General features: G+C 48.5%; 1 protein-coding gene across 1 annotated transcript in view; it reads right to left on the reverse strand.

Moving 5' to 3' along the window:
- LOC123936514 (voltage-dependent N-type calcium channel subunit alpha-1B-like) overlaps positions 1 to 26,393 on the reverse strand; it is a 124,228-nt gene that overhangs the window by 55,846 nt on the left and 41,989 nt on the right. The window contains 2 exon segments of the mRNA XM_045997001.1: positions 1,491 to 1,543; positions 1,545 to 1,618. Of these exon segments, the coding sequence (XP_045852957.1) occupies positions 1,491 to 1,543; positions 1,545 to 1,618 (127 nt within the window).

A 26,393-nucleotide genomic window follows, 5' to 3' on the forward strand; every position in this document is an offset into this window, starting at 1 on the left:
CACCCACGCTCTCTCCGCCTTGAAGGGGCTACCGTGCTCCCCTCTCCACGGGGACCACCGCCATACTCTGCCCCCGCCCCCGGCCAGAGCCTCTGGTGACCTCCCGCCACGCCACCCTCTGTGCACACGCCTCTCCCTTCTCCGGGACACTCTGTCTCTGCCTCTTTCATCCTGTGTCCTGGGACTGAGTATCCCCTCAGCTCTCCCCCTCATCATGCCCCGAGTCCACCCGGATCCCAAGCCCCAGCAGAGACCCGACGTGGACTGTCCCTGCTCCACAGGACCCGCACCCGCCTGCCCCCAGCTCAGGTGGGGTGGGGGGGCAGCCGGCCTGCAGAAACGCCCGGGGTCATCCCTGACATCTCCTTCCCTCTCCCCATCTAATCTATCAAGTTCCGCAGATTCTCTCCCAACTGTCTTCCCAAGCACTCCACTCCCAAACTCCCCACACGGCCTCCGTCATCTCCTCCTGAAGACCGGGCCCGCCCGCGGAGCTCTGTGCAGGGCTCTGCGGACGCCCAGGCTGGCCGTGTCCCCACCGACCCCCATCGCCGGCTCCTCCGGCACACGTCCGCGGTCACGGGCAGCACCGTGCCCCCTAGCAGGGCCCAGTGAGCTCCCAGGAAGTGGGTGCCGAGCGAAGGCGAGAAGACAGGCAGAGAGAGGGCACGTGTGCAGGGGTGGGGCCGGAGGGCGCAGCCAGACTCCGTCAGACCCTCTGCCCGCAGGACCCTGCTGCCCCGCACCTTCGCTCTGTCTGTTGCCTCTGCGGGTTGGTCTCCCTGCCCTGCCCCACCCCCCTCCCCGTCCCACTGAGACCCGACCTGACCCTCCCACCCCCACAGCAGTTCCCTCCAAAGCTCTGGGCTGCCTCCTAGTGCCTCCCACCCTGTGAGGGCTTAGGTGCCCTCCTGACTGTCTGCTCTGCTCTCTGTTTCTCCTACCTGCACAGAAGCTTATCAAGGACGGGGTCCTTGTCCGTTCTGCTCATTCCCCTGTTCTCCCAGCACCTAACCTGCCGTTAGGGAAGTCCTGGGTGACCTACGGCACCAGCTGGACTGATGAGGGGGCGAGAAACGCCGGCGACTTCATGATACACCGAGCGGAGAAACACAGGTGGACACACGCAGGCATGTGTGCATGGCGGGCACGACGGAAGGGGACACACGAGGGACATAAATGGGACATGTGAGCGGCAATGAGCAGTCCCAGCTGCGGGGGTGGCAGCTCTGTGGCTGACCGGGTTCGAGCCCTAGCCCTGCCGCGGGGCTCACTCCTGTGCATGTGCGGATGGGCTGGGGCCTCGCCGTGGCTCTCCATCCCCGTCTGCGGGGTGACCGCCGTTGCTGGGGGATCAGGACTCTAGTACATGTGAAGGGCATGGAACCATGCCCACCAGGCCACGTCTAGCACACGCTGCTACCGTGCACATGGACCACGGCCACGGATATGGGACAGGCACGTGGCGTGGGCCCACAAAGGAGACTCACAGGTTGGTGGGGCTTAAACAGAACATGGAGCTGTACAGCACGATGGGTCGGGGGGCCGCTCCGCATCACACCATCGGCCTCCGCCTCCTTCTTCCCCTCGGCTTGGCTTTCCAGGTCCACGTTACCACCTACAAGGACACAGGGCCACCCAGTTAGAGACGTGGTGCCTGTGAAGCCGGCACCACACGGCCTCACCCGTACAGCAGACAGGTTCCAGCCCCAGCCCCACTGGCCTGCGGGGACCCAACCAGGGAACGGCGTGGGCCTAAGACCCTGCTTCACAGGAGACCCCCTCCGACAGCGGCTGAGGACGGAACCAGCACCGGGCGCCCTTCTTCCCCTCTCCCTGCACGAGGGTCAGCGTGGGAGCAGCACCGAGCCCGGGGTCCCGGCTGTGGGCACCTCCGCCCCACCAGGGACCACTGGTCTAGATGTTCTGTGAACACCAAAGTCCCCCTTGGCCCCCAAGACCAGGGCCATCAGGCTCCGCTCACTGGGTTCAGGGCTCGGTGCCTCTTGGAGAAAAGGCGGCACGTGTCTGTGTGGTGAGAAAACCCCGCAGGGATCTCGGCCAGCAGGACGGGAAGGAGCGGGGACCTGCCCTGGACCACAGACACTCCTCTGAGCCCCGGAGTCCAGGCGAACCCAGCCTGGGACCCTGGCAAAGGCCTACAGAGCCAGGACGGTGACCTGGGGAGGACTTCAGCAGAGCCCACGTCTCACAGGGGCCCCCGCTCGGCCTCACTGCTCGCTGCCCTGCCCCTCAGTCTGCTCCTGTGCTTACCCACACCTCAAACCACCAGGATTCACCAGGATTCTGGTGTCTGTGAGCCGTGCTTTTTCTCCCACTGACTTTTCATTTCTCTCTATCCCAAGGTGCGTTTCTGTTCCTGTGGGTAACGGAGTTTCTGAGACCACAGGGGTGCCCAGGAAGACGGGGCAGTGACTTGGAGCCAAGGCCCAGGACTGGACCTCACACGGCATCCCACGAGAAACGGGCTGTTAGAAGGCAGCGGAGAGGAGGGTGCGGCCGCCAGTCCCAGGGAGGACGGCTGAGCCCGAGAAAAGGCCCCGGGCACGCGTGGAAGAGCTCAGGCCAGCAGCTCCCGCTGACGTCATTCAAAATCTTCCAGAAAGCCATTTGGCCAAGAAGTCTAAAGAATTCTGCTCCCTGGTTTCATCTGTAACCTGCATTCACAAAGGGGCTTGTTGGAAGTTCTTCTACAGTGACAAAAAACCATAAAAGTCACAATCGTAGGAAAAAGACTGAGTGTGCAGTATTCCCGTGACTTACCACACCATAGATATGTAAAACGCCTACAAATACTTCCAAGGACAAAAGAAGCTTACGATATTGTAAGTTAAAAAAAAAAGGTTGCGTCGTTGTACATCCCCGATGAGCTCAACTCCAGAACAGTCACACATGTGGGGAGAGAAGCAACACCAAAACAGTACTAATTGTGGCGATCGCTCAACAGCGGACAGGAATTTTAATTCTCGTCACAACATTTTTAACATTTAAAATTTTTTCATGATGAGCACGCGTTACTTTTAAATTAAGAAAAATTTATTACTTTAAAACCACAGCTTTTCTTTTCGGACTCCCCAGTAACAATAAGGCAGGACCAATATGGACTCAGTGAAGAGTTTGGCTGCACAAGATAAGTGGAACAAAGATGCCAGAAACTGGATGGAAACACTCTCCTGGAACAGATCTACAGCAACCACAAATGTGATCAATGAGGTCAAAGCAGACCAAAACAGAGGAGAGGATCAACACAGAACTGCAGCAGACCAAGTTCGTTGTTAGAACCAAGTCACTAAGAAACGAACAAGCCAACCGACAAACAAGACTTGACAGTTACGAAAATTCAACCCCGAAATGGGGCAGTCCACCCAGCAAAATGGCCAGCTGCGGAGCGGGGACGGTAGAACACTCACGAGCAACAGCCACATGCTGGACATGGTCCAAGGGCTCCGCGCTTCCTCACAGCACTCCCCGGCTCCCGCTGTCACCTCTGCGTTCTAGATCAGAGCTGAGACATTACTGCACGGGGACATGATCTGCCAAGGCTGGGATGAGGGCCCTGAGCCCTGGGCTTGAGACGAGGCGGGAGATCCAGGCGGGGTCACACTAAACTACTCTCCTCCGAGGGGCTAAAGTGAGCCAGGCCGGTGGTGCCTTGGGCCTCTGGGAGAGCAAACGTCATGACGAAATCATCCCTCATCCGGCCCCACAGACGGGGCGACCCATCCCAGCTTGAAGAGAACTTCAGCCCTCCAGACCTCCACGCTCTGGAAAGAATTTCTCTCCTGTACATTCAGAAGGGCACGAGCTGTACACCTCCCTTGGGAGAACTGAAAAAGGAGTCCAGCAACTCATTTTCTACAGGGCTTCGCTATCTCACAAAAGCCCAGCCAAGAAATGGCAGAGTAAGGTCAGTCACACCCAAACTCAAAATAAAAACCGTCGCCAAACACACCAAGGATCAAGGTCCTCATGAATGAAAAGACAGCAGAAATAAGTAACAGGTTACCTCCCTCTCCCCCGGCTTCGGATACAAGAGTTAAAAAAAGTGAGATGAGAATAAAGTATGTAAATATAAATACGTAAGTAAATAAAAAACGAATCTTAAAGAAATGCGTGAACAATCACTGTCTATAAAATTACCCAGCATTTCCATGACCTGTGGCAGAGAAACTGAAAATGCACTCATCCTCCCACCGAAAACAACCAACACGCTGAACAAAACACATAATGTAAGTGTTTTAAAGGCGCTGGGAACAAACCAACCTGGACAGGAGCCAAGAAGCTACAATCCTGGGAGAAGAGAAGCACAGAGGTGACCCCGAGTTACCCCAGCTTTCCCCCTAAGCCCATGTACCTATTTGCAGGGTGAGGGAACAGCCCATTCGAAAGCGACACGCTCACAGGGAGAAGAAACAAAGACTGGTGTTTGGGAATGGCGAAGTATCTGGGAATGAGGGGCAAAATCCCAGAGTGGGGTGTCGGGGAGACGAGACGCGCGTCCCAATTACTGCCCCCGCACACTGCGGCAGGTGCGAGAGGAGGCCTGTCTCCCCTAGCGGCAAAGGCCCTCCAGGAAGCTCGTGTCGGGGACGACAGCAAGGCTGAAGGCTGGACGCGGCCATCAGCGCCGACAGGTAACTGGGCGGGCAGCAGCTCTACTGGGCTGCACCCGTGCGTCGGCGGCCCGTTACGGAGCTGCGCCGCGGGGGACCCCTGCCCTTTACCCTCACTCTGTGACAAGGCCTGCTCCCTCCTGGGCACGGCATTCTCAGGAATGCGCATGTTGTAGCAGGAAGGTCTGTAGTTAAGAAGGACAGAAAATGGTATTTATCAAGAACACAAGAAATAATAAGCGTTGGGGAGTGTGGAGAGGAAGGAGCCCTCGCGCACTGCTGGTGGGAATGCAAACGGGTGCAGCCGTGGCGGAAGACAGTCGGAGGCGCCTCAGAAGAAACCTGAAAAACAGAATCACCACATGATCAGTGACTCCACTACTGAGGACTTACCACGGACTAGGAAAACACTCCTCAGAAAGCTCCAGTCCTGGCAGCGGCATTTACCACAGCCCAGTGTGGACCAGCCCAAGGGCGCAGGGACAGATGAGTGGATAAAGATGGGCGCTCGGCGTTGACAATGAAATCTCGCCCCGGCAACACCACGGACAGATCTGGGGAGCACTGGGCTAAGCGAGATAAGTAAATGCAAGAAAGACAGATGCCCTAGGACCTCACTCACAGGTGGATTCAAGAAACATAACATTTGAACAAATTAAAAAGAGACACACAGGGGCGCCTGGGTGGCTCAGTGGGTTAAGCCTCTGCCTTCAGCTCAGGTCATGATCTCGGGGTCCTGGGATCAAGCCCCGCATCAGGCTCTCTGCTCAGCGGGGAGCCTGCTTCCTCCTCTCTCTCTGCCTGCCTCTCTGCCTGCTTGTGATCTCTGTCTGTCAAATAAATAAATAAATAAATCCTAAAAAAATAAAAAATAAAAGGAGACGAATTAAAAAGAGACAAGCAAAGAAATGGGCACTTACATACAGAGAAAAACCAGGCTGCCAGAGAGGAGGTAGGAGGGGAGACACGTGAAATAGGGGAAGGGGCTCCAGAGGCCACTGACCATGATGAACGCTGGGTGATACAGAGAACTGCTGACTCGGGGTGCCCAGGCACTGGGCGGTGAAGCCTCTGCCCTTGGCTCAGGCCGTGGTCCCAGCGTCCTGGGATCGAGCCCCGGGTCAGGCTCCCTCCCTGCTCGCCGGGAGTCTGCTTCCCTCTGCCTCTGCTCTGCCCCCTCCATGCTCTCTCTCTTTCCTCTCAGATAAATAAAAACAAAAAAGGAATTGCTGAGTCACTGTATTGTACACCTGAAGCGAATATAACACTGTCTATTAATTATACTTCAATGAAAAAAGAACAAAAATGATATAACGGAAGATCCAAGATGCAATATAAAAAGGAAAGCCAAGAAACGGATGAATCTAAAGAAACGTGATCTCTGTAAAGTCAAAACAATAGTAACATCCACTTTTTAAGATCAGGAAAGCATCAAGCGTTGTCCCACAAAGGCCGACCGTGACAAGGAAGTTGGGGGAAGCGTGATCGCAGCTGCCACCCCGGGGTCCCAGCATCGCCCGCGGGAGCTTAGAGCGAACCCAAGGACAGACTTGGTGACAGGCGCCGCTGCCATGACAGGGAGCACCGCGAGAAAAGACACCCAGACAGAGTGCGTAGCTTTTAAACTAGCAGAGGGAAATGTGACACATAAGCAAGTAAGTGACCAATTTCTCCTATTTCTAACAGAGTGGAAAGAAGAAAAAAGCACAGGAAAATGGAACGAATGCCACACTCCGAAGCAGATGAAGCAATAAAAAGGTAGAACGAGACCGACGAAGTGAGTCCGAGTGACCCGACTCGGTCCACAGGCGCGGCCCGGCGGCCAGCTCTGGCCACCAGCTGTGCCCTTCAAACCCCAGTTCCAGGCAGTGTCCCAGAGACATGCCCAAAACGTAAGGCCACATACAGGTCACAAGCCAAAAGTTGGAAAACGATACACCTGCCAGATGTTCGAAAGAAAAACGGTCCGTTCTATTTTCGCACAGAAACACACACTTTAAGAAAAAACCACTGGACTGACTGTGGTCAGCAGGGGTCGCGCAGACCTTGTGAGACGTCAGGGTTCACACATAGAGAAAATCCCCCAAATACAGAAAGCGACATATATCTTAATAGAAGTTTTGTGGTTTTTAATGAAGAAATAAAAGCCCCACAAAAGAGATTCAGATTCACAGAGCTATTGTTGTAGAAACATGCATAACAACGGCCGGTCACCTGTCAGACTGTCCCCACAATGAGATGCATGTTCCAAACTATTCCAAGAACAGACAAGTCTAAAAAAAGAAAGATTTCGGGGCGCCTGGGGGGCTCAGTGCATTAAAGCCTCTGGGATCCCCGCATCTGGCTCTCTGCTCCACGGGGAGCCTGCTTCCCCCTCTCTCTCTGCCTGCCTCTCTGCCTACTTGTGATCTCTGTCTGTCAAATAAATAAATAAAGTCTTTAAAAAAATAAAGAAAAAAAGAAAGATTTCAATGCACCCCAATTATCAATGGGTCAGTCATTGATATGGCAAAACACGAGTGAATATACAGAATATTTAGCAATAAAGACTTGATTTAGCAAATACAAAAAGGCCAGTGACTAACTGAACATAATAAAAAAGTACATTAAAAAAAATTTTAAGGCCAGTGTTCCCCAAATTAGAGAAAACATATTCCTCTTTTCCCTTTTTTTTAAGATTTATTTATTTATTTATTTGAGAGGGAGAGAGAGAGGGAGAAAGCATGAGTGAGAAGGGCAAAGGGAGGGGAGAAAGACGCACAAGCAGACTCCACACCACGTGATCCCACGGCCCCGAGATCACGACCTGAGCTGAGATGATGAGTCGGGTGCTTAACCGACTCGCACCAGTCAGGTGCCCCAGCACATTCCTCTGAAGCACGGGGGGGACTTACAAAAGCTGGCCGGGTGCCAAGCCGTAAAGCAATTATAAGTGTATCTCGAAGGAAACCATGATACGGGTCTTCCTCTTTAACCCCCAGTGCAATTAAGTTAGAAATTAAGGCAGTAATCAGGAACAAAAAGATCAATTAAGATTTAAATTTTCTAACTGGAAATTAAAAAACAGACTCTACCGAGTTCATTGGTCAAAAATTATGTATTTATGGACAGTATAACTATGTCTACATAGAAAACAAAGTAATCTGCAGAGAAACTATTTAGGCTAAGAGGAAATTTTGCTTGGCAATATGTGGCTAGAAAGAAAGCCAACATACTTAAAAATACAATGTTTTAAACAATATAATTAAAAAAACAGAATAAACAAAAATCAAAGACAAATAAAGGAATTTTAGGGCAGTGAAACTACTCGGCATGATACTATAAAGGTAGGTATATGTCCTCATATCTTTGTCCAAACCCTCAGAACATAAAACACCAAGATTGAACCCCAATATCAACTCTGAACTCCGGGCGTAGGCTCACTGACTGTAACAAATGCACCACATTTACGGGGATGCTGATAGGAAGGGAGGTTGGGTGGTGAATATTCAGCAAATCTACACTTTCTGCTGAATTTCACTGTGAACCCACAACAAAAAGATAAACTGCTTGGTATAAAGGAAAAGAGATATAAATACAAAATCAAAGAAGTAAGATAAAAATTCTATAATCTTACATTTGAATGACAAATGGCAAAAGAATACATGACATATTCTCTTTAAAAAAGAAAAAAGTACAACATCTATTCATGGAAAAAAGAAACCTCAACAAAGTAGGTTTTAGAAGGAACAGACCTCAACATAATCAAGGCCTTATATGAAGAAACCAAATCTAGCATCATATGCGATGGTGAAAAGCTGAGAGCTGTTCCCCTAAGACGAGGAACAAGACAGGACGTCCACTCTCGCCATTGTTATTCAACATCGTACTGCAGGTTCTAACCACAGCAATCAGACAAGAAAAGGAAATGAAAGGCATCCAAATTGGTAAGGAAGAAATCAAATTTTCACTATCTGCAGATGACATGATACCCTAAAGAGAAAACCCAAAGACTCTACCAAAAAACTATAAGTGACGAAAACATGAAATGAACTGATAAATGAAGTCAGTAACGTTGCAGGATACAAAATCCATATACAGAAATCTGTTCCACTTCCATACACTAATAATGAAATGTCAGAGAGAAAAATTCAGAAACTACTCTCACTTACAATTGCACCAAAAATAATAAAATAACTTAACCAACGAGGGGGAAGACCTATACTCCAAAAACTACAAAACGCTCATGAAAGGAATCAAAGATGACACAAATACATGGAGAGACATTCCAGGCTCATGGACTGGAAGAACAAATATTGTTAAAATGTCCATATTACCCAAAGCAATCTACAGATTTAATGCCAACTTCATCAAAATATGAACAGCATTTCTCACAGAATTAGAACAAGTAATCCTAAAATTTGTATAGAACTGAAACATTCCTGAATAGACAAAACAAGCTTGAAAAGGAAGGACAAAACTGGAAGTGTTGCAATCCCAGATTTCAAGATACACTACAAAGCTGTAGTACTCACAACAGTACGGAACCGGCACAAAAATAGAGAGATTAAAAGAACAAAACAGAAAACCCAAAAATAAACAGAAAAACCAAAAAAAAAAATTAATCCATGACAAAGGAGGCAAGACTACCCAACGGAAAAAAGTCTTTTCAATAAATGGTGTTTGGTGTGGGTGGCTCAGTCGGTGAAGCACCTGCCTTCAGCTCAGGCCACGATCTCAGGGTCCTGGGACCGAGTCCTGCGTCAGGCTCCCTGCTTCTCCTTCTCCCTCTACTCCTCCCCAGCTCGCTCACTCTCCTGCTCTCTCTCAAAAAATATAAATAAAATCTTTTTAAAAAATGGTATTGGGAAAATCAGACAGCTACATGCAAAAGAACGAAACTGGACCATTGTCTTACACCATACACAAAACTGAACTCAAAATGGATGAAAGACCTATGTGTGAGGTCTGAAACCATAAGAACCCTGGAAGAGAGAACAGAGAGTAATTTCTCTGACACCAGCTGTAGCAGCATTTCTCTGGATATGTCTCCTGAGGCAGGGGAATCAGCGGCAATACTAAACTATGGGGCCTACATCACAATGAAAAGCTTCTGAACGGCGAAGGAAACATTCAACAACCACAAAGAAGGACAACCTACTGAATGGGAGAAGGTATTTGCAAAGGACGTATCAGATGAAGGGTCAGAATCCAAAATCTTTAAGGAATTTACACAAGTCAACACCGAGAAACCCCACATAATCCAATTAAAAATGGGCAGAAGACACGAACGTTTCCCAAAGACGACATCGAGATGAGAAGATGCTCAACATCCCTCATCGCCGGGGAAGTGGAACTCAAAGCCACGAGGAGACACACCTGTCACAGCTGTCAGAATGGCTGGAACCAGCAGTGTGCAGCAAGCGCTGGGCAGGGTTCAGAGAGAAAGGAACGCTCGCCCATCAGCACTAGCGCCTGAGCAAACTGGCGCAGCCGTGCGGGAAGGAGAAGGAGGTTAATCAAGAAGATGGGGCGCCTGGGTTCTCAGTGGGTTAAGCCGCTGCCTTCGGCTCAGGTCATGATTCCAGGGTCCTGGGATCGAGCCCCGCATCGGGCTCTCTGCTCCGCGGGGAGCCTGCTTCCCCACCCCCGCCTGCCTCTCTGCCTGCTTGTGATCTCTGTCTGTCAAATAAATAAAACTTAAAAAAAAAAGTTAAAATTAAAATTACCACATGGTCCAGCCACTGCACTACTGGGGATTTACCGAAGGACACAAAAACACTAATCCGAGAAGGTACACGCATGGGCGTTGGGGGCTCAGTCCGTTAAGAGCCCGACTCTGCATCTCGGCTCAGGTCCTGAACTCAGGGTGGGGAGATCGAGCCCCGTGTGGGGCTCCACACTCAGCAGGGCGTCTGCTTGGGCTGCTCTCTCCCTCTGCCCTCATCACCACGCACGCGCGTGCGCTCTCTCTCCCTCTGCCCTCACCACCACAAATGCGCGTGCGCTCTCTCCCCCTCTGCCCTCACCACCACAAATGCGCGTGCGCTCTCTCTCCCTCTGCCCTCACCACCACAAATGCGCGTGCGCTCTCTCTCCCTCTGCCCTCATCACCACGCATGCGCGTGCGCTCTCTCCCCCTCTGCCCTCACCACCACAAATGCGCGTGCGCTCTCTCTCCCTCTGCCCTCATCACCACGCATGCGCGTGCGCTCTCTCTCCCTCTGCCCTCACCACCACGCATGCGTGTGCGCTCTCTCTCCCTCTGCCCTCACCACCACGCATGCGTGTGCGCTCTCTCTCCCTCTGCCCTCACCACCACGCATGCGCTCTCTCTCCCTCTGCCCTCACCACCACGCATGCGTGTGCGCTCTCTCTCCCTCTGCCCTCACCACCACGCATGCGCGTGCGCTCTCTCCCTCTGCCCTCACCACCACGCACGCGCGTGCGCTCTCTCCCTCTGCCTCACCACCACGCATGCGCGTGCGCTCTCTCTCCCTCTGCCCTCACCACCACGCACGCGCGTGCGCTCTCTCTCCTCTGCCCTCATCACCACGCATGCGCGTGCGCTCTCTCCCCCTCTGCCCTCATCACCACTCATGTGTGCGGTCTCTCTCCCTCTGCCCTCACCACCACAAATGCGCGTGCGCTCTCTCTCCCTCTGCCCTCATCACCACGCATGCGCGTGCGCTCTCTCTCCCTCTGCCCTCACCACCACGCATGCGTGTGCGCTCTCTCTCCCTCTGCCCTCACCACCACGCACGCGCGTGCGCTCTCTCCCTCTGCCTCACCACCACGCATGCGCGTGCGCTCTCTCCCTCTGCCCTCACCACCACGCACGCGCGTGCGCTCTCTCTCCCTCTGCCTCACCACCACGCATGCGCGTGCGCTCTCTCTCCCTCTGCCCTCACCACCACGCACGCGCGTGCGCTCTCTCTCCTCTGCCCTCATCACCACGCATGCGCGTGCGCTCTCTCCCCCTCTGCCCTCATCACCACTCATGTGTGCGGTCTCTCTCCCTCTGCCCTCACCACCACAATGCGCGTGCGCTCTCTCTCCCTCTGCCCTCACCACCACGCACGCGCGTGCGATCTCTCTCCTCTGCCCTCATCACCACGCATGCGCGTGCGCTCTCTCCCCCTCTGCCCTCACCACCACGCACGCGCGTGCGCTCTCTCTCCCTCTGCCCTCACCACCACGCACGCGCGTGCGCTCTCTCTCCCTCTGCCTCACCACCACGCATGCGCGTGCGCTCTCTCTCCCTCTGCCCTCATCACCACACATGTGTGCGCTCTCTCTCCCTCTGCCCTCACCACCACAAATGCGCGTGCGCTCTCTCTCCCTCTGCCCTCATCACCACACATGTGTGCGCTCTCTCTCCCTCTGCCCTCACCACCACACACGCGCGTGCGCTCTCTCTCCCTCTGCCCTCATCACCACGCACGCGCGTGCGCTCTCTCTCCCTCTGCCCTCACCACCACGCACGCGCGTGCGCTCTCTCTCCCTCTGCCTCACCACCACGCACGCGCGTGCGCTCTCTCTCCCTCTGCCCTCACCACCACGCACACGCGTGCGCTCTCTCTCCCTCTGCCTCACCACCACGCACGCGCGTGCGCTCTCTCTCCCTCTGCCCTCACCACCACGCACGCGCGTGCGCTCTCTCTCCCTCTGCCTCACCACCACGCACGCGCGTGCGCTCTCTCTCCCTCTGCCTCACCACCACGCACGCGCGTGCGCTCTCTCTCCCTCTGCCTCACCACCACGCACGCGCGTGCGCTCTCTCACATAAAAAATAACAGACCTTTAGAGAAAGAAACCAGCACCCGTGCTTACTGCAGCACTGTCCACGACCGCCGACCGAGGGAAGCAGCCCCAGCGCCCACCAGTGCGTGAGCGAACGAAGACGTGACAGGCACAGGCGCGAGGGAACGGTGCTCAGCCGCAGCGCGACGAGATCCTGCCACGGGAACCCCAGACGGATCTAGAGAGCACGGCAGTACGTGAGGTCACAGGAGAACAAACAGCACGTGCTTTCTCGCGTATGTGGAACCGAATAAACGAACCCAACAAAAGGAAAAAGACGCAGACTCTCCGCTGTACAGAAAGACTGGCGGTTCCACAGCGGAGATGGGGCTGGAGGTGGGTGAGACAGGGGAGGGGATTACGAGGACACGTGTCTCCATGAGCCCCGAGTGACGCTCAGAACGGGGCGCCGCATCGCGCACCTGAAGCTAGCGTGACACCGCACGCCCACGACACCGGCATTTCAATGAATCGTTACTCCAGTTTAAAACGGAAAAAAGTGGGGGGGAGCAAGATGGCGGGGAAGTAGGAGGAGGCACCATTTCAACCTGCACCATAAAGTGAGCTGATTACCTACCAAAGAACTCCGACCACCCATGAAATCAGCCTGAGATCAGAATTATACACGTCTGGAACTCTACAGGAGCAGAAGATGCCAGTGGCAGGTAAAACAGACTGGGAGCTTCGGACTGATATCAGAAGATAAACAAAAGGGGGAGGGAGCCACCAGAGGTGACTGATTGGAAAGTAACACCCCAACACGAGAGTGCTCTGCGTCTGGGGACCAGCATTAACTTGGAGTCTGGTTGAAAGCACTCAAAAAACAAACAGCAAAGGATCGCGGTGGCGGGGGTAATAGTGGGAACCTGGGCGGTTAGGGTCAGGGACCTAAGTCCCCGGACCCAGGACAGCCTCCCCTGGCGCGGAGCCAGAGAGAGTGCTGCAGAGAAATCAGATCTCCGTCCCTGAGCCGCCAGTGCGCCTGAACGCCAGCGCACCTGAGAACGAGTGGGGTCTGTCTCCCGTGAGGGGCTGGGAGCCTGGCCAGACAGCAATCCTGAAACGCGCACGTCCCACACCCTCCCTTGGGATAGGTGCTCATAGGCGGTAGCCTGGAGCTCTGGCAGCAGGAAAAACCAGACATTCCCAGCCCCGGACAGCGGGAAAATCTCAGTGTGCGATCTCTGCTCTGAACCTCTCTGGCGGTCTGGAGCTGCCTAGACAGCCACCACTTCCCTGGTTTTGGGCACAACGAGGAGCTCCTGCATCCCCAGGGACAGTGACCCAGAACCAACTCTGCCAGCAGCTTTTGCAAAACAGTCTGAGGCTTCTCTCTGAGAGGGAGGTTGGGGTGCTGTTTGCTCTCCTCTAAACCTCCAAAAACCATCAAAAGCTGTCAAGGCAAGAGAAAGCAGATGAAAGAACATAAAAACCCCCAGAGAACAAAAGGCTGAAAAAAAAAAAAAACAGTTTCCTGAAAAAAAAAAGAGCTCACCCCCTTGAGGGGAGCGGGAGGACCTAACTCAGGGAACATCATTGTCTGAAAACCCACGTGGCAGGCCCCTCCCCCAGAAAACCAACCAGGAAGGAAGAAAAAAAAAAAGACTACAAGAGAACAACCACCACTACTTCATAAATACAACTTTTATTTTTAACTCTTTACCAATATTCTGGTTCTTTTTTTTTCATACATACAGATAATTTTTTAACCTATTTACCATCACACTGAGATGTCCGGTACATCAAATTCTTTAATAACCTTCTAACCTGAAATTTTTGATACATACACCCGTGTTTTTCTTTTCTTTTTCTATTTTTTTAATTTTAACTTAGTTTAGTCTAGTTTATTCTTTTTTTAATTTTTATTTTCTACTATACATATAGAGTTAAACTTCAAGGTAACCCCCTTTCCCCAATCAATGCTACCCCTATAGGCAAACCAGTTTCTAATCCCCCTGAACTTAGGAAAGTTGAGTCCCTTAACAAAAACATCAAGATACCTTCAGGAAGAATCAAAATAACCTTCCTCACCCACACTGAGAATCTATAACCATTCTCCCAATTTTTCCTTCTGTCAGTGTTTCTGTGAATTTGTGTCTGTCCTGACAATATATAAATCTTATACTTGGGGTTCTTTCTGAGGAGGTTTTCCCCTTTTTTTGGCTTATATATACATATTTTTTTCTCTTGTCATATACTTTTATCACTCTTTGTCTGTATACTCCACAAATCTTACCTTGTGGCCCATTTGGGCTGAGCCTTCTCTTATATCTTCCCTTTTTTTCCTATCTCTCTCTCTCTCTTTTTTTTTTCTTCCTTTTTTCTTTCCCCTTTTTTTTCTTTCTTCTTCTCTATTTCTTTTTCTTTTCTTTTTTCTCTCATTTGGGTGGGGAATCCTGATTGCACAGAAGCGTTCCAGGGTGCACATTGACTGCACCACAATCGATAAGTCCAGCTGCATCTGTTTAGTCATCTCTTACCAAAATGACTAGGAGGAGGAATACCCAACAGAAGAAAAATACAGAGGATGGGCCTTCTGCAACAGAATTAATGGCTATCGACATAGACAATATGTCAGAAAAGGAATTCAGACTAACAATTATCCAGGCAATAGCTAGGTTGGAGAAAGCCATGGATGACCAAACAGAATTGATTAGGGCAGAACTGAAAGCCACCAGGAATGATGTTCACAATGTTAGGGCAGAACTGAAAGCCACCAGGGATGATGTTCAAAATGCTCTCAATGAGTTCCAGTCCAATCTAAATTCTCTAAAAGCTAGGGTAACTGAGACAGAAGATAGAATTAGTGATCTGGAGGACAAACAGATAGAAAGGATCAGGAGGAAGCCTGGAACAAACAGCTCAGAAGCCACGAAAACAGAATCAGGGAAATAAACGATGCCATGAAACGTTCCAACGTCAGAATTATTGGAATCCCTGAAGGGGAAGAAAAAGAAAGAAGTCTAGAAGATATAGTGGAAGAAGTTGTCTATGAAAATTTTCCCAACCTCACGAATGGAAACAATGTTCATGTACTAGAGGCAGAAAGATCTCCTCCCAAGATTTTAGATTCTCGAAAGTCCTCACGGCACCTTATAGTTAAAATGGGGAATTATGTTTCAAGAGAGACCCTCTTAAAAGCAGCTAGGACAAAGAAGCTTCTTACATACAGAGGAAAGCCCATTAGAATAACGTCAGACCTTTCCACAGAGACCTGGAAAGCCAGGAAGGGCTGGCAAAATATATTCAGAGTACTAAATGAGAAGAACATGCAACCAAGAATACTCTATCCAGCAAGACTGACATTTAAAATGGATGGAGAGATAAAGAGTTTCCAAGAACGGCAAGGCTTAAAAGACTATGCAACCACCAAGCCGACACTGCAGGAAATATTAAGGGGGGTCCTATAAAAGAGAAAAAATCCTAAGAATATCATTGAACAGAAATATAGAAACAATCTATAGACAGAAAGACTTCAAAGGCAACACGATGTCAATAAAAACCTACCTCTCAATAATCACTCTCAATGTGAATGGCCTAAATGCGCCCATAAAACGACACAGGGTTGCAGATTGGATAAAACGACAGGACCCATCCATATGTTGTCTACAAGAGACACATTTTGAACCTAAGGATACACCCAGACTGAAAGTGAAGGGATGGAGAAGCATCTTTCATGCCAATGGGCCTCAAAAGAAGGCCGGAGTAGCGATTCTCATATCAGATAAATTAGATTTTAAACTAAGGACTGTAGTCAGAGATACAGAAGGACACTACATAATTCTTAAAGGGACTATCTGCCAAGACGATCTAACAATTGTGAATATCTATGCCCCCAATATGGGAGCACCCAATTACGTAAGAAAACTATTAATCAAGATAAAGAGCCATATTGATATGAATACAATAATAGTAGGAGATCTTAATACGCCTCTCTCAGAAATAGACAGATCATCGAAGCAGAAAATTAATAAAGAAATAAGAGCATTGAATGAAACATTGGACCAGATGGACCTCATAGACATATACAGAACATTCCACCCTAAAACAACAGAATACTCCTTCTTCTCAAGTGCACATGGAACCTTCTCCAGAATAGACCACATACTGGGTCACAAAGCAGGACTCAACCGATACCAAAAGACTGACATTATTCCTTGCATATTCTCCGATCACAATGCTTTGAAACTGGAGCTCAATCACAAGGAAAAGTTCAGAAGGAACTCAAACACCTGGAAGCTAAAGACCACCTTGCTTAAGAATGCTTGGATCAACCAGGAGATCAAAGATGAACTTAAACAATTCATGGAAACCAATGAGAATGAAGACACCTCGGTCCAAAACCTATGGGATACAGCAAAGGCGGTTCTAAGGGGGAAATACATAGCCATCCAAGCCTCCCTCAAAAACATTGAAAAATCCAGAATACACCAGCTGTCTCTACACCTTAAAGAACTGGAGAATCAACAACAAATCAAACCAACTCCACATGCAAGAAGGGAAATAATCAAGATTAGAGCAGAGATCAATGAGGTAGAAACGAGAGATACAGTAGAACGTATCAATGAAACTAGAAGCTGGTTTTTTGAAAGAATTAATAAGATCGATAAACCATTGGCCACACTAATCCAAAAGAAAAGAGAGAAAGCCCAAATTAATAAAATTATGAATGAAAAGGGAGAGATCACAACTAACACCAAGGAAATAGAAACAATCATCAGAAATTATTACCAACAGTTATATGCCAATAAGCTAAGCAACCTAGATGAAATGGATGCATTCCTGGAAAGCTACAAACTTCCAAAATTGAACCAGGAAGAAATGGACAACCTGAATAGACCAATATCTAGTAATGAGATTGAAGCAGTGCTCAAAAACCTCCCAAAAAACAAGAGCCCAGGACCTGACGGATTCCCTGGGGAATTCTACCAAACTTTCAAAGAAGAAATAACACCAATTCTCCTGAAGCTGCTCCAAAAAATTGAAGCAGAAGGAAAACTTCCAGACTCATTTTATGAAGCCAGCATTACCCTGATCCCCAAACCAGGCAAAGACCCTACCAAAAAGGAGAATTTCAGACCAATATCACTGATGAATATGGATGCAAAGATTCTCAACAAGATCCTAGCAAACAGGATCCAGCAGCACATTCAAAAGATTATCCACCATGACCAGGTGGGATTCATCCCTGGGTTGCAAGGTTGGTTCAACATTCGCAAATCAATCAGTGTGATAGAACACATCAATAAGAGAAGAGAGAAGAACCACATGGTCCTCTCAATTGATGCAGAAAAATCATTTGACAAAATCCAGCATCCGTTCCTGATGAAAACGCTTCAAAGTATAGGGATAGAGGGAACATTCCTGAACTTCATAAAATCTATCTATGAAAGACCCACAGCAAATATCATCCTCAATGGGAAAAAGCTTGCAGCCTTCCCGTTGAGATCAGGAACACGACAAGGATGCCCACTCTCACCACTCTTGTTCAACATAGTATTAGAAGTTCTAGCAATGGCAATCAGACAACAAAGAGAAATAGAAGGTATCCAAATTGGCAAGGAAGAAGTCAAACTCTCTCTCTTCGCAGATGACATGATTCTTTATATGGAAAACCCCAAAGACTCCACCCCCAACCTACTAGAACTCATACAGCAATTCAGTAACGTGGCAGGATACAAAGTCAATGTACAGAAATCAGTGGCTTTCTTATACACTAACAATGAAAATACAGAAAGGGAAATTAGAGAATCGATTCCATTTACTATAGCACCAAGAACCATAAGATACCTGGGCATAAACCTAACCAAAGAAGTAAAGGACCTGTACTCGAGGAACTACAGAACACTCATGAAAGAAATTGAAGAAGACACAAAAAGATGGAAGACTCTTCCATGCTCTTGGATTAGAAGAATAAACATTGTTAAAATGTCTATACTGCCTAGAGCAATCTATACTTTTAATGCCATTCCGATCAAAATTCCACCGATATTTTTCAAAGAGCTGGAGCAAATAATCCTAAAATTTGTATGGAGTCAGAAGAGACCCCGAATTGCTAAGGAAATGTTGAAAAACAAAAACAAAAACAAAACTGGCGGCATCACGTTACCCGATTTCAAGCTTTACTACAAAGCTGTGATCACCAAGACAGCGTGGTACTGGCATAAAAACAGACACATAGACCAGTGGAACAGAGTGGAGAGCCCCGATATGGACCCTCAACTCTATGGTCAAATAATCTTCGACAAAACAGGAAAAAATATTCAATGGAAAAAAGACAGTCTCTTCAATAAATGGTGCTGGGAAAACTGGACAGCGATATGTAGAAGAATGAAACTCGACCATTCTCTTACACCGTTCACAAAGATAAACTCGAAATGGATAAAAGACCTCAACGTGAGACAGGAATCTATCAGAATCCTAGAGGAGAACATAGGCAGTAACCTCTTCGATATCAGCCACAGCAACTTCTTTCAAGATAAGTCTCCAAAGGCCAAGGAAACAAAAGCAAAAATGAACTTTTGGGACTTCATCAAGATCAAAAGCTTCTGCACAGCAGAGGAAACAGTCAACAAAACAAAGAGGCAACCCACGGAATGGGAGAAGATATTTGTAAATGACAGTACAGACAAAAGGTTGATATCCAGGATCTACAAAGAACTTCTCAAACTCAACACACACAAAACAGATAATCATATCAAAAAATGGGCAGAAGATATGAACAGACCTTCTCCAACGAAGACATACAAATGGCTATCAGACACATAAAAAAATGTTCATCATCACTAGCCATCAGGGAGATTCAAATTAAAACAACATTGAGATACCACCTAACACCAGTTAGAATGGCCAAAATTAGCAAGACAGGAAACAACGTGTGCTGGAGAGGATGTGGAGAAAGGGGAACCCTCTTACACTGTTGGTGGGAATGCAAGTTAGTGCAGCCACTTTGGAGAACAGTGTGGAGATTCCTGAAGAAATTAAAAATAGAGCTTCCCTATGACCCTGCAATTGCACTGCTGGGTATTTACCCCAAAGATACAGATGTAGTGAAAAGAAGGGCCATCTGTACCCCAATGTTTATTGCAGCAATGGCTACGGTCGCCAAACTGTGGAAAGAACCAAGATGCCCTTCAACGGATGAATGGATAAGGAAGATGTGGTCCATATACACAATGGAGTATTATGCCTCCATCAGAAAGGACGAATACCCAACTTTTGTAGCAACATGGACGGGACTGGAAGAAATTATGCTGAGCGAAATAAGTCAAGCAGAGAGAGTCAAGTATCATATGGTCTCACTTATTTGTGGAACATAACAAAGAACATGGAGGACATGGGGAGATGGAGAGGAGAGGGAGTTGAGGGAAACTGGAAGGGGAGATGAACCATGAGAGACTATGGACTCTGAAAAACAACCAGAGGGTTATGAAGGGGCGGCGGGAGGGGGTGGGGTGTGGTGGGAGGTTGAGGAACCAGGTGGTGGGTAATAGGGAGGGCACGTACTGCATGGAGCACTGGGTGTGATGCCAAAACAATGAACACTGTTATGCTGTAAATAAGCAAATAAAAATAAATTAATTAATTAAATTTAAAAAAAAAATAAAAAAAAAATAAAAAAAAAAACCGGAAAAAAGTTCTGAAAACGTTGGAAGCAATAAAACGCAGTAGCAGCAACCACACCGCTAAACAAGCATCATTTCCCAGCAAAGGGGCCGCCGCGTCTCAGATCAGGCCCCACAGAAGCCGCAAGACTAGCAGCCGCAGGAGGGTGACCGACTACTTCCAGAATAAACGGGAAGGAAGTGAGGAAAACAGCACAGGAGAGAGCGAACAGCCAAGCAAGAGTGTGGTGGCAGGTAAAACCCTGTAATAGTAGGGTCGGGCTGTTCCCACACGGGCTCTGGGGTCTGAGCTAAGCCTCAACGTCGTCCCAACCTGAAGCCACAGGCCGGGCTCCTCTGGCTTCACACCACCCTTCACTGGCTCTGGCCGCCTGGGTGATGTATGTCCACTTCCTGCCCTCTCCCTCCGGTGGTCCGCGGCAGTCCTCCAGGAGGAGCCGAAGGCGAGGCCGCGGAAGTAAGAGGACAGAAAGCGTCCCGTGCACAGGTCTTCTTGGAGAGATGGCTGACTCCACGCTGGGGCAGAGAAGGGACACGATAATCCTGGAACACACTGCTCTCGATGAAAACCAGAAAGCCATCAAAGACAACACAGGCATGTGAGGTCAAAAAAAGGCCAACTGTAAGGTGCACCCAGTGACCAAAGATGGGACAACCTGAGCACCAAAAGTAATAGTGAGTTCCAAGAACGAAAGCACATCAAACACATCAAAATAAAAAAACTCGTACTAATAATTCTATAAATGTCGAATTGGCCATATTTAGAATTTCTGGGCACAGGTTCACTATTATAAAGACCCATACACGGGGGCGCCTGGGGGCTCAGCTGGTTAAGCAATGACTCTCCAACTCAACGCGGGTCTCGACCTCAGGGTCATGAGTTCAAGCCCCACACTGGGCTCCACACTCAGCACGGAGCCCGCTTGTCCCTCTTCCTCTGCTCTTGCCCACGCCACCCGCCACCTCAAATAAGTAAGATCTTCTCTCAAATAGAAACGAGCAAACAAATGATGCGCATACGGAAAGGCACAGAAGTAAGCATGTATCTTTCTCACTACAAATACCAACTACATTTCCAGCAGTTGACGAGGTAAGTTCTTCCTTCCAGGAAAGGTAAAAATAAGAAGTGCACAAAGAAAACAGAATCATGAATTCACCATCGTGTGACGCAAAACTCAGTGTCTACGAAAGCCTTCAGGGAAAAGCGTGGTAGAGAACTTCAGGGTGGACGGACCAGGACCAACCACTGTCGGTAGCAAAGAGGAAAACCCGTGACCCCGACACGACGTAGCCACGTAAGGGCAGCAGGAAGCCCACCTGCGGAGCTTCCCGGAAGAGTTTCGTTGGCGTCCAATCGAGTCTCTCGATCCGTAGTTTACAAACAAGGGCAATTCTGCCTTCCAGGGACACCTGGTAACCTCTGGAGACATGTTTTAGTTGTCCCAGGGTTCGGGTGCTGCCAGCATCTTGAGGGGAAAGGCCAGAGATGCTGCTGAAGAGCCTCAAAACCACAGGCCTGCCACTGCCAACACAACAAGTCAGAAGCTCTACCTTAGACTGAACTTCCAGTCAACAGGAGACGCTGAGGACAGAGGGCGGTATCAAATGACACCGTGAGGAAATCAGTCCATGCAGAACGGGGGAAGTCGTACAGGACAAACGACAGAGCTTCCTCGACAAAAAAGGGCATAAGGGGCGCCTGGGTGGCTCAGCGGGTTAAAGCCTCTGCCTTCAGCTCAGGTCGTGATCCCGGGGTGCTGGGATCGAGCCCCGCATCGGGCTCTTTGCTTAGCTGGGAGCCTGCTTCCTCCTCTCTCTCTGCCTGCCTCTCTGCCTACTTGTGATCTCTGTCAAATAAATAAATCTTTAAAAAAAAAAAAAAAAAAAGGGCATAAAACAAGAGAGGCGAAGTTGCCACAGAGGGAAAGAGACACAGAGCAAGTAACGGCAGAGGAGTAGCCCTTGTTTTGACCCTGATCCTAACAAGGCAATGGTGAAAAGTTATGTTTTAGAAAATTGGTAAAATTTAAACTTGGGATCGACATTAAGTAATATTGTGAAATTATTGTCAGTATTGCTAGGTGTAAGAATGCTCTGTGGTTGTACATCCTTAATTGTTCACGATGCTTATAGGCACAGTTAGAACTAAACTCATATACAAAATCATAAACATATACAAATCATATACAAAAAGCACAGGGAGGGGCGCCCGGGAGGCTCAGTGGGTTAAGCCTCTGCCTTCAGCTCAGGTCATGATCTCAGGGTCCTGGGATCGAGTCCCGCATTGGGCTCCCTGCTCAGCGGAGCCTGTTCCTCCTCTCCGTCTCTGCTGCTCTGCCTACTTGTGATCTCCCTCTGTCAAATAAATAAATAAAATCTTAAAAAAAAAAGCACAGGGGAAAAAATGAGAAGGTTCAAAGCAAAGATTAACAGAATGTGGATAATTGCTTAAGGGTGGGGGTCAGTATGTGCCGATCCATCATACTTGAGTCTCTACTTCCAAGGCTCTGATTTTCCACAACAAAAAGTCTTCCTCTCAGCAACGTGGAGAGAAGCAGGCCCCACAGAAGAGCAATTCAGACTGACGGCTACGTTCTCCGCAAGAACCACAGGGGAGAAAAGACAGTGGAATGGTGGCACTGTGGACAGAAAATCACTAACAAACTAGAATTCCACACAAAATAAAACTACTTTGGGGGCACCTGCGTGGCTCAGTGGGCTAAGCCTCTGCCTTCGGCTCAGGTCATGATCTCAGGGTCCTGGGATCGAGCCCCCCATTGGGCTCTCTGCTCAGCAGGGAGCCTGCTTCCTCCTCTCTCTCTCTGCCTGCCTCTCTGCCTACGTGTGATCTCTCTCTCTCTCTATTTGTGTGTCAAATAAATAATCTAAAAAAAAAAACTACTTTTTACTAACAAAGGTTAAAATAAAGATTTTTCAAGCAGACTGAATTTACCACCATCAAACCTCACTAAAAGAAATAAATCCAAAAATGTTCTTCAAACACAAGGGGAGGAAAAGCCAAATGGATGCTTTCCTTTCAATGCCAGAGTTGATGAAATGTTAGAAGATATAATGATATCGATGGCAAAAAAAAAAATTAGGAAACTTCTGCCATATGGAAATTCAAAACAACACTATAAATAAGTCATGGGTCATGAGAAATGATAATTAAACCTGGAAAAAGATTTAGAAGTATGAAACCTATGGTGTTTCAAAACTCAGAAGACACAACTAAAACCCTTCTTAGAGCAAAGGTTAGAAACTGAACCACCAGCAAGTGGAGGAGCTTACATGCCAGGAGCTGCGTGTCCCGCTAGTAACTGGGAGAAAGAATCTTAGAGGAAGTGGAAGAAAAAATAATAAAAACAGAAAACAAAGATACAATGGAGAAGATCAAGAAAACCAAAAATTGAGTCTATTTAACTAGACAAAGATTTAGGGGGTTACCAAGGGAAGGAAATTAGAAATGTCACGGTGATCACAACTGCAAATCCAGGGGAAACTAAAAAGATAAGAGGGTGTCCCACAGATGATGGCAGTCACTGATACTCACACAGCCAGCAAGGAAAGCTAGTAAAATCACCCACAGTCCAACCCTACAGCACCCGGAAAATGAGTATAGCCTGAACTTACACGTCAGTGAGAAAATGAACGCTGAAGCCTGCACAAGCAGGCATCGAGCAGGGACTGCGTGGAGGAGGGAGAGGACGGCAAGAACCAGGTGACGGTCGGACACGGTGTTTGTCCTCAGAAGAGGGGGTGGCAGGTCCTCGAAGCCCTGCCACCGCCAAGTACACGGGCCTGACACCAGCAACCTCGGGAAGACACTGCTTCTGGAGGCAAAAGACACGCTTGGAAGGGAGCAGCCCACGTCAGCAGCTCTGTGATGAAGGGAAGGAGAAACAAGCTAGAGCAGCCCCCAGCAATGTGCCTCTGGACAGAGGCTGCAGTTCACGGGACTGACGGAAGAGGGTGTGTTGAACCGGAGCGCAGCGAAGCCGCCGGAGCCCCAGCCCTTCCCCACACAATCACATGTGATCACCGGTCTCCGAAAATTCAGCATGCTTCCTCGTCGTCAGGAAATGGAACCTGACCACCCCACAAAGCTTCTAGCAAAAGAAAACAGAAAGTAAGGATAAAATGTTTCAGCTAATAACAAATGCTCCACAAAATCAAACACCACAAAGCAGAGGAAAAGCAAACTACAACACAACTTTCCAACACGGATCAGATCCAATTAAACCAGCAACTGCTAATGAGAAAAACCACCACAAAAAAAGTTAAAAGCTTGAAATAAGAATATATGGAAAACCAGGAGAAGAGAGATGAGAGCTGACCAAACTCAGGAGAGAAACTGAAAAGAAAGCATCTGAGAAATGAAGTAAAAGAGAAAGACAAGACTGCCTCAGAAACCACAAGGAGTCCAAGGGAAAACAGACATGACTGAAATCATCGCAAGATGAAAAGAAGACGGGGGAAATGAGCCAGGATTTTTGATAAAAGTGCCAAAGACATTCCATGAAGAAAAAGGAGCTAACCTTTACAGCAAGCGGCAACAGAACAAATGCATATCCGTGTGGGGAGGAGGAAGGGAATAAAACAATTCCTCTGTCCTCACCTCATGCCATATATAAAAATTAACTCAAGACTTGAGCTCTTGGAAAGATGCATCCCACTAAGCAGAACAAAAACCCCTAGGCACCATATAAGGCCAACGTAAGATTCTGAAAGGTGGAGAGAAGCCAGATCAGTTAGGGACCTCGGGGCCCGAGGAACAACACGGCAGAAAGTCTTTCTTCTCTGGGTTTTCTTCTATGCCTTATCTAAGTTTGGTGCAGGAGAAGCCTGCAACCCAGAAATCTCAACAGGCACAGATTTTTAAAAGCTCCCCAAAAAGCCAGCGCTCCCTAACAATAGGGCCAGGAACGATGCAGCCTATAAAGACAGGAAACTTACAGACAATAAACACTCTACTGTAGTCAAACGCCCCAGAGGAAACTGTAGCTCCATCGTGGCTCATATGAGCAGAGGCCAGGTTGGAAGTGCAGACTTCTACCCTCACCAGCCTGTAATGAGGTACCCCGAGCCCCTCCCGGGGTAGAATCAGAGAGCCAAGTAGGGAGCAGAGACTTTCATCCTGACCTTGCAGGAACAAGACCCCCCCCATCCATGTGAGATCAGCAAAGATCACATGGGTAGCCTGAACTGCAATTTCTACCCCAAAATCATGAGGCATCCCTCCCTTTTACTTGCCAGAGTGAATCACAGTAGATAGACATGGACTTTACCACCACCCAGAATAACGAAATCTACCCACACTGTCAGCAGAGGTCATGTGGGGAGCACTGCCAAGGCACTCCCACCTCTCTCAGGGTGGTATCCGTGGAGGCCCAGCAAGAGCAAGGAGCCTGCTTCCACTGGGTGTGGGTGTCAGTGAGAGTCGCACGAGAAACCTGTGCTTTCACTTCCGTGGGTCCGGAACGAAGCAGCTCGCCCACCCTGCCCCTGCTGGAGGGGAATCACATTAGGCCAGCTAAAACAGAAGACTTAAGTAAAACTCAGAGTTTCATAATACATTTTTTTTAAGATTTATTAATTTATTTATTTGACAGAGAGAGAGAATTCACAAATAGGCAGACAGGCAGGCAGAGAGAAAGGGGGGAAGCAGGCTCCCTGTCGAGCAGAGAGCCGATGCTGGGGCTCGATCCCAGGACCCTGAGACCATAACCTGAGCCAAAGGCAGAGGCTTAACTCACTGAGCCACTCAGATGCCCCAGTTTATAATATAATATTAAAATATCTAGGGTCCAATTAAAAAAATCATTGTCACCAAGAATCAAGAAAATGCTAATTTGAATGAGAAAAGACAATCTGTAGACACCAAGATGATACAGATGTTAGAATTATTTGAAAATAATTTTAAAGCACCATCATAGAAATACTTCAGCAGACAATTAAAAACACACTGGAAACAAATGAAAAAAAGAATCTCAGCAAAGAATTAGAAAATCGTTAGCAAAGAAATAGGAGAGATAAAGAGTTAAATATAAATTTTAGAACTGAAAAAATACAATAACAAATGAAAAAACTCAATAAATGGGCTCAGCAGCAGAATGGAAGGCACAGAGAAAAGAATCATTGAGCTGGAAGACAGAACAATAGAAATCACCCATTCAGAACAACAGAGAGATAATAGACTGAAAAAAGTGAACAGAGCTTCAGGGACCTCTGGGACTAAGACAAAAGATCAACCGTTCATGCTGACAGAGTCCTGGAAAGAAAAAAGAAAGAGGGAGGAGTTGAAGATGTATTCAAAGACAGAATGGATGAAAAAATTTCCAAATTTGGCAAA

Source organism: Meles meles, unplaced genomic scaffold (genome assembly GCF_922984935.1).
Source record: "Meles meles unplaced genomic scaffold, mMelMel3.1 paternal haplotype, whole genome shotgun sequence".
NCBI lineage: Eukaryota > Metazoa > Chordata > Mammalia > Carnivora > Mustelidae > Meles > Meles meles.